This window comes from Phyllostomus hastatus, unplaced genomic scaffold (genome assembly GCF_019186645.2).
Source record: "Phyllostomus hastatus isolate PE091 unplaced genomic scaffold, TTU_PhHast_1.1 phas_contig_34, whole genome shotgun sequence".
Taxonomy (NCBI): domain Eukaryota; kingdom Metazoa; phylum Chordata; class Mammalia; order Chiroptera; family Phyllostomidae; genus Phyllostomus; species Phyllostomus hastatus.
The window spans coordinates 26,618,438-26,633,214 of record NW_025333857.1 but is presented as its reverse complement, the minus strand read 5'-3'; the positions used below and the strand labels follow the sequence as shown (position 1 = coordinate 26,633,214).

Below are 14,777 nucleotides of genomic sequence, written 5' to 3'. Positions count from 1 at the left end.
TCAGATCATTTTTAGCAACATTTACTAAGAACACACAAATCTCCAAAAGAAAAGGTGAAGAGTAAGAAAAATAAATGTTATGGAACGCAACCTCTGAGTGACAACAAAGACACCCAGTGCCGTGCCCACACCCACTGTGCAGTGCGTATGGGAATCAAGTTTGTTCTTGATGTTGTTTTCTTTATACTGGTTACATTGGGATCTTCTATTCCTTGTTTGTTTAAAATGGCTAATTACAACAAAAAGTTTACAGAGCCTTTGTCTAGAGGCTGAGGTCTCCCCTACTCAGAGGTTAGAACCCAGGAGTGCTCTCTGAAAAGGGGACCCAACATCACACTGAAATGGCTGAGGGGTAACTCCCAACATTAGAACCCAGGAGTGCCCTCTGAGGCGGGGACCCAACCTCATACTGAGGCGGCTGAGGGGTAACCCCTAACAGACAATTGGAGGGGCCTCAGTCTGCCATTCTTTTCTGTCCTCAGATTTTGGCATGTGATGAAAATACTGCTTTTTGAATTCTTCTCTCCTGGCCTTGGATTGAAAATAATGTTAACTGTGTGAGTTTGGGGAAGACTTGGAGGAGCTGGTTAAAGAAGTCCACCCTAATCCCTTTCCTCCACAGAGTGGGGGCGGTTATTCAATACTTTCTGGAGCTCAGCCAAGCTCATTTCCTGACCTCTGAACCACCACCAATGTCATGGGGCTAATTACAAATTAATAAATATTACAGATCTTTGGGACTGCTCAAAGACTGGGAAATAATATCAATTTTTTGGCTCCTTATGAGTCATAAGTTTCATCTCTTATGCCCACTTCTATAGACTGATAATGGCTTCCTAGGGCACTGGGCCGAGAAGGACAGTGAAGCCAAGTCAGGGTTTGGCAGGAAAGAGTGCCGGGATTGATTATGCATGTCTGCCCTGGGTGTGGGTGGAGACCGTGGTAAGATCCAAATTGTGTTTCTGCAATCCAGGGTTTGCACAGTTTCTGCCTACCATGCTTGAAAGGCAATTGAAACACTGTCAGACCTGATTCCAAAATTCCAATTACTTTTAACTTCAGGATAAATTTATTTAATCAGTGTACATTTATTGAACACTTTTGATACCTTAGGCAAACTCTTAGGCACTGTGGGAAATTAAAAAATGAATTGGACTTAGATACAACCCACCAAAAATTCAGTTAAGAGGAAGATAATGTGTATGTTTAGGGTATGAAGTGATAAAATGCTGCAAGAAGGGATTAGATAAAGGGAGGGACAGGAGATCCGTCGAAAGTAGGGTGTACAAGCAGGGAAGTGGGGCAGCGAGTGTGCTGGCAGAGGCGCACTGAACGGAGCCTTGCAGCGCTTTGAGACTGTTGGAACGGGTAGATGGGGGGACGGTCTCCAACCGAGTGGCCCGAGCGGAGCGCGGGAGAGCGCCAGCGTGGAAGGCTGAGTGCTGTGGGAGACCGGTGGACTGAGGAGAACTCGAGGTCGTCGTCTGCTCCTCTTCCCCTGACAGAGTGAGTGGGCTGCCTGTTGGGCTTCGTTAGATTGTCGCGCTGATGTGACATCCCATTTTTATCAGGGTGTTTAGGGCCAGGGGAAAACTTGCTCTTTGGAAAGATCATCTTTCATCACCATTTGACATGTGACATATAACAAATGTCTTAAAGTGAAGGAGAGGCCCCACTGGTCCCTCACACTGAACACTTTATTGTAAACCTAACAGAACTGACAAAGGTTCCATCTGTACTTTCTTAACCATGTACAGAGTCATCAAATATTGCCAGTGAGGAGCATTCCTGACATCATATTATTCCATTACATGAATAAGGCAAAGATTCTTTCTTTAACACATTGCTGAGCTAGGAACTAGCCATTGATTTGTTGAAAAGTTTTGCAAAAATAGATTAAAATTGCAAATAGAAGATCACTTCTAACACAGTCTATGTCATGTCATACATATGCATACATATAAACATGAGGTAGCATTTAACTTTCTTTTTTAAATACTTCAGAAATGGAAACAATGCTGATGGCTTTATTAAAATAAAAATAAAGGGAAACCACAAATTAAAAAAAATTGTTCCCCAACTACATGCAAAAAGCTATAAAAAGCCAGTCTAAGAAGCTCCAAGAAATAGACTTGTCAACAATTTTAAGATGCACACTTTAGAGTTAGGAAAAAAAATTTAAATAAACCTAATATTTTTGTAAAATTCGGAATGCATGTTTGAAACGTGAACCACGAACTTGAATGTTGAGGGACTTCTCAGGCCTTCATTTTACTTATCGGTCTTCTATGCAAACCTAAAACAGAGAAGGTGACTCCATGACACTGAAAGTGATTAAGTTCCCTCCCAGATCCAAAGCTACAGGCCAGCCATGTGTTCATGCCCTCCCCTTTTCTCCTCTCCCCTCCCCCTTCCCTCTCCCTACTTCCATCCCCGTTCCCTGAAGTTTTTATGGGCAGCCTTAGATCTATATTTATCCACTATATTTAGTAAGTTTGATTATGCATAGCCTAAATTCAGATCTGAGATGATGATCTAGATTTCTGTTCACTGAAAGAACTTTTTCTTTTTATAGGTTTATAGCAAAGGCTAATACGCAGCGACTTCTCTCTCTCCTTGCTCTTCCATAGGCTCACTTTGCCCTCACCGTTCTCTCCCAGGAGGCTCTGCTTGCACATGTGCCCATGCAGGTTCCTTCCTGCCAACCTCATCTCCGCTCAGCTGAGCCCTCTGTCGAGAGGCCACCCAGCCCTCTCACTGCAAATGACCCCACCTCCCACCCCTGGCCTTGCTGCAGGCTAGCATGACCACTCTGTTAGTTTTCTGTTATCCCTTTATGTAGTCCTTTTTGGGGGTTACTTTTATATTATTGAAAATGTTTATTACATATAGTAAATTTAACCTTTTTCAGTGTATAGTTCCAAATGTTTAGACAATTGCATTCGGCCATATACCACCACCATTATAATCAACTTCAGAGAAATCCCATCGTGTGAAGAATGTCTTGTCCCCCTTTACACAATAGTTAACTTTTCTCCCAACCCCAGCTCTGATCTGTTTTCTGTATCAATAGTGTTGCCTTTCCTGGAATGTCAAATACATGGAATCATATAGTCTGTACCCTTTTGAGTTTGGCTTCTTTCACTCAGCATAATGTAGTTGAGACTCATTTGTACTGTTACATGCATCATTCCTTTTTATTGCTGAAAATTGTAAACTGTATAGATGGACTGCAGTTTGTTTATTCATTCTCCAGTTGAAAGACATTCCTGTTGATTCCGTTTTTTTAGTAGTTACGAAGAAAGCTGCAATAAACATTCAAATGTAGTTTTCATTTCATTTTTATAAATACCTAGGTATGGGATGGCTGGGTCCCACAGAAGGTGAGCGTTTAGCTATGGAAGAAACTGTAAACACGCTTTCTGAAGCGGCAGTGCCACATCGCATTCCCCACGGCGAAGACCAAGAGGCCCAGCAGCTGCAGCTCGTCGCCGGCACGTTCAGAATTGTCGGAACTTTTACTTTGGCCATTCGGCTAGGTGCCTAGTAGTATGTCATCAAGATTTCAACCTGGGCTTCCCTAATGACTAGTGATGTTGAACATCTTCTCATATACTTATTTGTTATCATATATTTTTGATGAAGTGGTCAAATCTTTTGCCCTTTAAAAATTATTTTTGTATTATTGGGCTTTTTGAGTATTATACCACTAATTCTTTTTATATTCTGGATACTAGTTTCTTTTCTTTCAGATACATGATTTCCAAATATTTTCACCCAGTTTGTGACTTATCTTTTCACTTTCTTAAAATGTGCCTTTCAAAGATCGTAAGTTTCTGATTTCTATAAAGTACAATTTATCATTTTTCTCTTTGCATAAATTGTGTTTTTGGTGTCATCTTTGAGAAATCTTTGTCAAGTCAAGGTCACAAAGATTTTTGTTTTCTTCCTGGAAGTATGACATTTTTTAGGTTTTACATTTCCACCTGTGATCTCTTTTGAGGTAATTTTTACAGACGGTGTGAAGTATGGCCGGAAGTTCACGTTTTACTGCACATTGACACCCAATCACTCCAGCACCAGTGTGGAAGACTCACTTCTCCTGGGAACTGCCTTTTCAATTTCATTGACAAATCAGTCGGCACAGAGGTCGGGTCTATTGGTGACCTCTGTTTCAATCCATTTGTCTACACATCACCTTTTCATCAATCCATACCGCCCTTCCTTGATTACAGCAGCTATATATTAAGTCTTGAAATCAGGTGACATTACTCTGTTTATCTTTTTAAGGGGAATCACGTTTTAAAGCACCCTCATTTGCTTAATTAAATATGTCAGTCAGACTTGCTGCGGAGTGGGAGAAAGCGGGAAAGAGAAAAGCACCTGCCCTTCCTTCAACAACAACAGTCCACCTGTTCGGGCAGGGCCATGGCCGTCCAAGTATCTCGGTCTGGCTCTGACAAGCTCTCACTTTGCCTGTGGCCACGGTGTTTCTGCCCTCATCCAAAGCAGGGGCTGGCCAAGGCCAAGCACGGAGCCTTCTCTGGGCGGTTTATTGGTAAAAAACCTTGTTCTTGTAAGATGAACTGGAAGAGGGATTCAAATGTTACTAGTTTATTTACATGATTCTTGCATTCAAAAGGTGAAGTTTTCTAAAGCCCTCCAAAAATCTACTTTCTTTTCCAAAATCCAAATGATTCTGTTTGGGATGAACTAGAAATCATTATTTATCTCATTAAGAGAGTTGGAGAGCAGAGGGAAGGAAAAACAGGGAGAAAGAAAGGAGGAAACTCCCATTTATTGAGTGCTACTTATCTGAACTTCAAGTACTGGGACATGGTAGGGAGATTCTTGCAGTCTCCCAACCACATTGTGTTATCTGTCCCATTTTACAGATGAGAAAACTGAGGCCTCAGCAGGTTAACTAGTGCTAGCAAGTAGTCAAGCCCAAACCTGTGTCCCTTGCTTTACATGGCAGGACTGTGCAGAGCAGGGATGGGCAGGAGGGCTCCTCCCTGCCCTCAGAATTAGGCATGAGATCCACATACCTAATTGGCAATGGATTTCAAAGACTTGCACCATGTGCAATGACTGGCACACACCTCACGAAACTGCAGTTTGGCCTGCTTTTTTTCCTCCCCTGCTTCAAGGTCAAAATTTCATTTTCCCATCTCTGCCAAAGAATTCTTGGTTCAGTTTCCGGAGTTTTCTTTTCAGGCTTTTCAAGGCTATAGAGACATAATGCTTTAAATAGAAGCCTTAGGGAGACATTATGATGTGAGGGAAAAGCCTCTTTTCTGTAAGGAGGTGAAAGGTAACAGCATCCAGTGGTTTTCTTTGCGAGGCTCATTTTGTGTGTGGATTTTAATTACCTCATACTGAATAGGTAGAAAGATTGGGCGTTTTTCCAGAAACATTTGTTGTATCCATCTCACTGTGGCAAATTCTCTGTACCAGACACAGTCTGCGTACCTTCTGGAGAAGTCAGTCCTGACTCAGATGACCTCAAAGAGTCTCAAATATATACTTTAAATGGACTCATGGTTTGGATGTGCACTGGAATACTACTACGTAAAAAGCATCCCTACTGAATGAAGGTCAAAGGAGGTCATCCTTCAGGTGAGAAAAACCAAATGCGGACGAGTGACTTTGCCTGAGGTCCCACAGCTTGTCACCACTCAGCTGAACCAGATTTCACTCTACAGGACTCTCTAGGGTTCTTTGTTTGAGGACCAGATTGTTATACACTGAATTTTGTTTAATACTACATGACGTATTCAACTCTATATCAGGATCCAAGTCTCCTCAAAGAGGAAGAGTAGATGTTTTCCCCCCTCTTAGGAAAGATGGAACTATTCTGAACCTCTTTTCCTGGCCATATGGTCAGTTACGATTTTATATACACAGCTGTAAATGGCTGAAAACATTCTTACCTAAAGAAAGGGTTCTTCAAGTCGAGGATGTTCCCAGATCTGAAGCCCGTCTGGTTGACCAGCGCTGCAATCTGGATGTCATAGCTCTGTCTGTAGGGCGAAGACCACAAACACATCTTCTCACAGAGCTGGTCAGCTACTCACACACACTCAGGGCATCTTCTGCACACACCTACTTCATGAGGGTTTTAAGAGCACATATTTATCTTCTACATGTCTGAGTGTGTTGATTTAGAAGCTACTGATATTAGTAGATGCAATTATAGGCCTTGTTTATTGTTAGGGGAGTTTATTAGCTGTCATTACTTGATCTAAAAATTACAAAGGTAATGGTACCTCTCAATGGTCAAAGTGATTTTTGAGGGGGTGGGGCAAAAAAAAAAAACCTTTACCAATATCAATGACAGGAATGGTTGTAAGTTCAAATACACTTTATGGGTCACCACTGATGTACACCAAAACAATCTGAATCATGAAAGGATGGCTTAAGTTAAAATAGCAAACTGATGTGAACCAGCTGACAAATGTGATTGATTTTCAGAGGCCCCAGATGATTGCATGAGAGGCTCATGCAATACAGACAGAGGAACTGGCTAAGGACAAATAATGCGACATACTTGGTGATTAATCCTGAAGGGACACATTTGTGGGATTTTTATTAGTTATTCTCAAGAATAAATGTATTTCTTCTGATTATGTATTATATATTCACTGTAGAAAAAAATGAGGAGAAAGAAGAAATAAAAATAATCTATAATGCCACTAGACAAAGATTCAGCTAGCATTATAGAGTACTTCCTTCCCTTCTAGTACTTATATAAATTTTTTTTACCAAAAAATGATGCTTAAAAGTACTTTCATATCTCCTTACTTTATTTCACATTAGCAAGCAGTTATTCTATAATTCTTGAAAATGTGTTTTTCAATAGCTTTGTATGAATATAGCATGATTTATTTAATAACTATCACTAAATATTTATATTTTTATAACAACATATTACTTATAGTAACACATATCTAGTTTTAGGACAGAAATTCTGCTGCACAGAACATTCTTGTACTACATCTCCATGTCCTGTCTATGACCACTTACTTGAAAGTAATTCTCAGACAGACTGACCGGGCTAAAGCACATAGATGTATTTAAGGTTTCCAACACCTGTTGTTAAAATGTTTTCAATTACTTCCTTACTGACAAAGTATGACAGTGTTAATTTCATTACACCTTTTCCAATTCTTAATATTAAATGTTTGGGGTTAAAAATATTATCCATTATTTTAATTTAAATTTCCTTAATTATTTAGTTTCTTTTTCAAACTCCAGAAATTAGTGACTGATATAAAACCCCCCATCTCCACTCCCACTTTGTCATTGCCAGTAGTGGCGTGAGTAGGCTTAAACATAATGTCAGATCCTGTGTAACCAGTAACTCAAGTTTTAGATTTAATTGGGGCCAAACAAAATAAGAGGGAAACACAACCATACATAAAACAAAACAAAACAATTATGTCCTTTGATTCTATTTCAATTCATCTGATTGAATTAGCACTTCTTTTAAAATGTTTCTGGCAGAAGGCCTACATTTGGTAGTTCTTGCTGTGATGCCTGATGGCAGATTTGAGGTGAACTACGCATTGAGACAAGAAGCTCCTCAGGAAACACAGGAAGGCTGAGAGATCAGCCAGGTAAGGAAGTCAGGGAGGGGCATGCCTACAAGGTCTGTCCAGAAAGTTTCCAACCATTAACTATGAAAAACAAAGATATTTACTGAAGAAGATACAAGAAACATTGTACAGAGGACAATGATGCCTCAGTCTTCTTCAAAGTAGGCTCCTTGGGACCTCATATGGTTCTCCCAACTGCCACCAGCAACAGCCCTGTCATATTTTCCTGAATCTTATCAACAGTCTGAAATCACTTCCTTTCCAGAGGTGATTTTAGTTTTTGAGAAAGACAAAGGTCACAGGCCTCTACATCTGGGCTGGGGGCGGGGGGGTGTTAGTGACCTGGGTAATTTGATGTTTTGCCAGAAAACTCTGCACGAGATGTGATGCATGAGCAGGCACATGTGATGAAGCTACCAATCACCTTAGCTGTGGCCTTTGAATCACCCCAATAGTTTCTGAGGAGGAATGTTCAAGCTTAATGCAAAATTGGATGCAGATTCATTGCTCTACTCTCTCAGTCATTTTGATTGTGATGGCCACACAGTACACACGCTCACTCAATGGCATCTACCGCCCCAGTCACTGACGAGTACAGTGAAGTCATCATTGTTCACACATGTGCATTTCAGTCCACAGTCCTTGGCTGCTGGGTTATGCTGGTGTTGAGCAAACCATTCTCATTATATTAACAGTGGCTGGACTTTTTCTGGACAGACCTTGTATACATTTTGCCAAATGAAAGACACCTTAAAAATATTTGAAGCAATGACTACATAACCTAGAGCAGATGCTGAGTACTCCGAGGTAAATGCAAATAGGTGTGTTTACGGATGCCCGTGTATGTCAGACCCATCACAACCAAGACCTGAATGGTTCCTGTGGTTGTGGGGAAAACTGCCCGTGGATTCCTGCCACAGGATCTTTACCAAGGCTCTTTTTCAGAATACTAGGCGTCATGACATTGTTGCTTTACAGTCACTTTTCACAACCCACTCCTGTTCTTTGCCCATGATCTAAGTCCCATCTTTTCTGAAGGAAGGGAAAAAGAGCTTCAGGTCATCTCATGTCAGGTCACGGCTCAGTGAAAAGCTCAGATTTGTTCTCAAAGCCCTGCCATGGCAGCAGGGGGTGGAGGGTTGGGGGTGGTCTGAGAGTGGAATGGGGTATGGATAGGTTCACTGATTTTTTATGATTCACTAAACAAGTAAAAATGTGCCCTCACCAAAAATTTTAGGGACATAATGCACTTTTCTATCCCAGAAGCAGCATCGAGCTAGTGCAAAGATATTAGGAGGCCAACTGCAAACCCCAAAACTAATGTACAATAATAAACAACTAATAATGGATAATATTCTAAGACTGACTAGAGGACCTTAAATAACTATCAATTCTTTTAAAGCTGTTATTTAGCAATGTGTATTAAACACAAACAAAACCCCCAGTTCTTTGACATTTTAAATCTTACAGACACAGAGCAGGTGACATAAGTGGGGACATAACTTCGTTCAATGTCTGAACACAAAATCATCACTCTATATACCAACATGTCATTTGTAATATTTAAGAAGAATCAAAAAGTTGAGAACAATATACACAGGACATGTCTTTTCCAGGAAATATAGTAATTCATGATCATTTCATCTAAGAGAAAACAGAAGGTGTGATAGTGAGACAGCGTTGGGCTGCCCGTCAGAGAAGCATGGGATGGAGAGACAGAAGTGGCAGAAGTGTGGGGAATATAATAGCCCGAGTCACGCATAGATGTGCTGATAGACAAAGGAAAGACCGAGAATCTCAGTGGCAAGCACAGACTCTAGGCTGGTAATCTTCAAGGAGGTTTGAGTGTGCCCCAGCATAGGACAATATGCTGGGATGTGAAAGAAAATAACGAACAGTAATTTTCATTTTTTCAGTTAGTTGTTATCATGGATTGAATCATGTCCTGCCAACATACGTGTTCATGTCCTAATCCCTGTTGCTTGTCAACATGGTCTAATTTGGAAACAGAGTCTCTGCATGTGTAATGAAGTTTAAAGGAGGTCCTGCTGGATGTGGGTGGGCCCCGAATGAATAACCGGGGACCCCATAAGAGAACATATAAAGGCACACTCAGGAAAGAGGGCTGAGTGAAGACAGAGACTCGAATGGTGCAGCTGTAAGGAATAGTGAGGGTTGCCGGGCACCATCAGAAACTGCAAATCACAGCAAAGTGTCTTCCCTGGAGCCTGCAGAGGGGACACAGCCCTGCTGACACTCTGGTTGCAGACTTCCAGGTTCTAGAAGTGTAAGAAAATAAATTTCTGTTGTTTTAAGCCACCTGGTTTGTGGTCATTTGTTCTATCACCCCTAGGAAACTGATATGGTTGTTTGCCAAATACGTGCTGAACACTAGTGAATTTACTAGGTAGATGCTGGATTCTAATCACTAGCTAAGAGTTAAGATTATCTGTTATGTTCACACAGTTTCTTAGGTTTTGCAAAAATAAGATCCTGTTTGTATCTGAAATAATGTGGCATAACATTTCTAAGTAATACTAATTATGTGATGGGCATATGCGTCAGAGCTAGGAGATTCTCAGTAACATTGGAATAAAGAAATGCCATTCAAAACTACACCAACACACATTATTACTTCATTGTGCCTTGCTGTGCACAATCACTCCTTCTGAAGCAGCCATCCAAACACATAGCTATCCTAGGTGAGGTCCAAGGTTCAGTGATAAACATTAGGAGCAGCACTTGAAGCTTCCAAAAGCTTTAATTCTTTCTTTTTAAAGATTATTTATTTTTAAAGAGAAAGGAAAGGAGGGAGAAAGAGTGAGAGAGAAACATGGACATGTGAGATCAATCAGTTGCCCCTCATGCACCCCCAACTGGAGACCTGGCCCACAACCCAGGCATGTGCCCTGACCTGGAATCAAACCAGTGACCTTTCAGTCTGTGGAGCAACGCCCAACCCACTGCACCACACCAGTCAGGGCTAAAAGCTTTAATTCTTTTATCAGTAGATTCTTCCAGCTCTATAAACCACAAAGCTCATCAAACTCTGCAAAACAAATCCTCTGGCAAACCAGGGTATAGCAGTCCTTCATAGAGATCCAAAAACCATAAATTATGTTTCAAAACATTTTGGCACAGGACAAGTGGCTCAGCTTATGTTTAACTTTCAATTCATTCTTTTTTATTTCTATTTTTGTATGTCTTATATATATTATATGAGTTTCTATGTGCATATAGAGACATATCTATGTATGTATATGTATGTGTGTGTGTATATATTTATATTATACAGGTATATATGATGAGGTCTGTCCAGAAGAAGTCCAGCCACTGTTAATGTAATGAGAATGGTTTGCACAGTATTGATATAACCTGGCAGCCAAGGAGAGTGGACTGGAATGCTCATGCACGAACAATGACGACTTCACTGTACTAGTCATTAGGGTGGTAGATGCCATTGAGTGAGCATGTGTGCTGTGTGGCCATCACAATCAAAACGACTGAGTGAGTACAGCAACAAATCTGCATCCAATTTTGCATTAAGCTTGAACATTCCTCCGCAGAAACTATTGGGATGATTCAGAAGGCCACAGCTACAGGCAACTGATGAGGGCAGCTTCATCACAATGTGCCCACTCATGCATCACATCTCATGCAGAGTTGTTTGCAAAACATCAAATCACCCAGGTGACTCAGGCCCCCTATAGCCCAGATTTGGTGCCCTGTGACTTCTAGCTTTTTCCAGAACTAAAATCACCTCTGAAAGGGAAGAGATTTCAGACTATCGATGAGATTCAGGAAAATATGACAGGGCTGCTGATGATGATTGGGAGAACTGTGTGAGGTCCCAAAGTGCCTGCTTTGAAGGGGACTGAGGCATCATTGTCCCAGGTACAGTGTTTTTTGTATCTTGAATCTTCTTCAACAAATCTCTATTTTTCACATTACATGGTGGGGTACCTTTTGGACAGACCTTGTATATCTGTTTATCTATATATAGAGACCTTAGTTTGCTGCTGTCTATTATTATTATTGTAGAATATATAAATAATTAAAAGAGAAATATTAATATACTTGGGAGGCACATACATGAAGTGTTCTTACTTATAGGTGCACCTGATCAAAAAGCTTTGGGGGCCATATCTGTGACCTTTAGAGATATAAATTTCATAAAGTTCATAAAAAAGATAGGTTCCATTTTATTGTCCACAGCAATAAAATGAGTGGCAGCTCAAGAATGATGGGAGACTGTCAAAAATAAAATGCTAACAATACAATCATAAATGGTCCTGGCGGGGAAGAAAAGGTCAGTCATTGTCACACCTGTGTGGTTGCAGCGAGAGTTCTCCCAGGAGGTCAGAGTTTAGATGATTATTTGACAGTAAGGGAAGGCAGATTCTATCCAGGGCTGAACAAAGACATAGCACCTTACTGAAAAAATAGTGTGAAAGCACTGACATTCAGAAAGTGCTGAGGTCTGTAAAAAATACCAAGGAAAACATTAACTGTAAAACAAAAGTCTGATGAGTTAGAATGAGAGTAAGAAAGAGAATAAGGGAAGAGGAGATAAGTGGAACTAAGATTTACCGTGGACCTACTATGTATTACTATACTATTTTCTCTTCTGTAATATTTGCAAAAGCCTCCTAAGATAATTATTATAAATTCTACTTTACAGATGATGAGGTCAGGAAACTGGAGGGGGGGGGTAGTCCTAGAGACTACACAGAACGGGATACATGAGAGACTCCAAAACCTGGCCTCATTCTCTCTAGTGAGATAAAGAACTTCCTCCCTCTCTCCCTCCGCCCCTTTCTTCCTCCTGCAAAGGAGTGCACACACACGAAATTTTAGGGTCTTCTTTCAATTGCACCGGACTAAATTCTCAATAAGAGAGGGATCATGAGCTTACTAGTCCTTCACTCAGGAGGTCATTCCATGACACTGCGAAGTCTCTGGAATGTGTTGTATGAAGGGAAGTGGGATACACCACAGAATAAGACTCAGGCCCTCTTTTGGGAGCTCACACATAGGCAAACAACAGCAAGCCAACAGTGGTGCGACGCCTGGGGGGCCACAGGAGCCTGGGGGTCACAGGCAGGCGTGGGGGGAAACAGTTTGCTCCCTTCTTGCCTGTTCGGGAAACGAAGGCAAAAAGGGTGGATTGCTAACAGTGCAACCCAAGACATGTTACAAAAAGGTAATGAAAGAATGAGGTGATTTAAATTTATTTACCTAATTACACCCTAAGGTACTTTAAAACATAAACATTTGAAAGCAAAAGATTGTTCTACTGCTTTGCACAGAGTAGAAACGGCAAAGTCCAAAACTCAGGCAGATGTTGGGTACTGCTACTGAACACATTTTTTTTTTTTAGAACTGGATATTAAGCAGATGGCTTATAAGAATTTTAGAAGAAAGTGGTAACTTCCATGAAGAACATGGCGTAAATCAGCATTTTCCACTTTTCTCCCTGGAATCCATCCAAAAAGCAGGGAGAAGAGAAAAATCCCGTGGACCGCAGGCTTCCTTTTCTGTACAGTCAGGGGGAAGATGGAATCTGCTGTCTCCACCTCCTGTGCAAGTGCTGCAGGAGCGCTGGCGGCTGGTTGTAAGCCACATGAAAAAAATACAAATGTGCAAAGAGGCACAGGAGAGCCCGGGGACAGCTCATCACAGAAGATGCTTGCAATAACAAACTACCCAAAAGCAAAGGGCATTTTCTGAAATGCAAAAGCTGTATTCCTCTTTTTCTGCCTCTGCTGCCACCACGGCACCTGTGAAAAAGCTTATGGCAAAGGGGGGCGAACAAAACGCAGGTTCTGAAGCTTACCCTTGAATGCACCCACCCTGTGGAAGATAGAGTCAGGGATGCTGCCAATTTTAAGCTGTTTCTTCAGGAGAGCATCAGCATGAATGAAAAAGCTGAGAACGTTGTTAGAGGGGTTTTACCATTGAAAGAAGCAAGAGTGAGATCACTGTAACTTCTCAGGTGCCTGTTCCCAAAAGGTCCTGTATGTGAAATATCTCACCAAAAATATTTGAAGAAGAATAGTCTTTGTGATTGGCTCTACATAGTTGCTAACAGCAAAGAGAGTCACAAACTGTGTGACTTCCGGACTAACCAGGATGAAGAAGAGAAGGAAAATGAGGATAAAAATGCACTTATACAGCACATTTTGTATGAGTTCTTGAACAAAACTTAGAAACCAAAAAGGAAAAGCTTTATTCCTTGTTTTTAATGCCTTGTGCATGATGTAGGGGGAGTAAGACTCAGGCAGAAACGCTTTTGGAACCAGATGGTGCGGAACTACCTAAAGACGCACCGAGAAGCCATGTTTGCAGGAACCAGAGTGACTCTGTAGCAGCACAGGAGGAGAGTGCGAGTGAGAAAAACACACAGCATGCAGATGACCACACCTTTCCCCAACACAGGAACTTCTTTCTTGCAAACTGCTGTCCAGAAGTGTTCCTTTAATTGCATGATGAACAACCGCAACGTTAATACAAAGATATTGTTAGAAAAAGGTAGAAAAAGAGTAGCAAAATATACCAACAGATGTAAAACACACATCAGATAAATGATGCCTTGGCACATGTAAAAGTCAAGGAAGAGAAGGGAATATCTCCATGTGCTCATACGGAAATATCTTGGAGATGTATTATTAAGTGAGAAAATTAAGATGTAGAAAACAGATATAGAATGCTGCCATTTAGGTATAAAACAGGGAAAAATAAGTTTCATAAAAACTAGTAAGAACTGTGTTCAGTTAGCTTCGTTTCCCTTTTTGGTAAGGTTACTGGACTTGGCCATGAGGGTGAAACCAGGTATTCCGCTTATCTTGAGATCACATTCAACAAAGGTTGTATCATAGTTATTCCTGGACTGGATGGAAGCATGTGGCTGGATGTGAGTACAGGTGGGTAGATTTTGGGCTCCTTCCACAACCAAATTCAAGGGGCATAGGTTAGGCCCTGCAAATGTCGAAGAAGGAGCACCTCTTTGGCCTCTTTCTGCTTAATAAGTTTTGAATAAAAATCCACTTATTAAATTTGCAAATGGTACAAAATGGTAGACTCACTAATATGACACACAATAGAACTTTTACAAATAAATGAAATAAACCATTGGCTCTAGTAAGGATCCAAAAACAGCATGATAAATGCATGGGTGGA

General features: G+C 41.0%; 1 protein-coding gene and 1 pseudogene across 1 annotated transcript in view; one reads left to right on the top strand and one right to left on the bottom strand.

Annotated features, from left to right (window-relative positions):
- Positions 1–1,197: 1,197 nt before the first annotated feature.
- Positions 1,198–14,777, bottom strand: part of LOC123819901 (histone-arginine methyltransferase CARM1-like) — a 223,307-nt gene continuing 209,727 nt past the window's right edge. The window contains exons 13-14 of the mRNA XM_045840500.1: positions 5,934–6,023; positions 1,198–2,296 (exon numbers count right to left, since the gene is read on the bottom strand). Coding sequence (XP_045696456.1) covers positions 2,287–2,296; positions 5,934–6,023 — 100 coding nt within the window. The 3' untranslated portion in view covers positions 1,198–2,286. The remainder of the gene's footprint in view (positions 2,297–5,933; positions 6,024–14,777) is intronic.
- Positions 13,330–13,807, top strand: LOC123819815 (annotated as a pseudogene).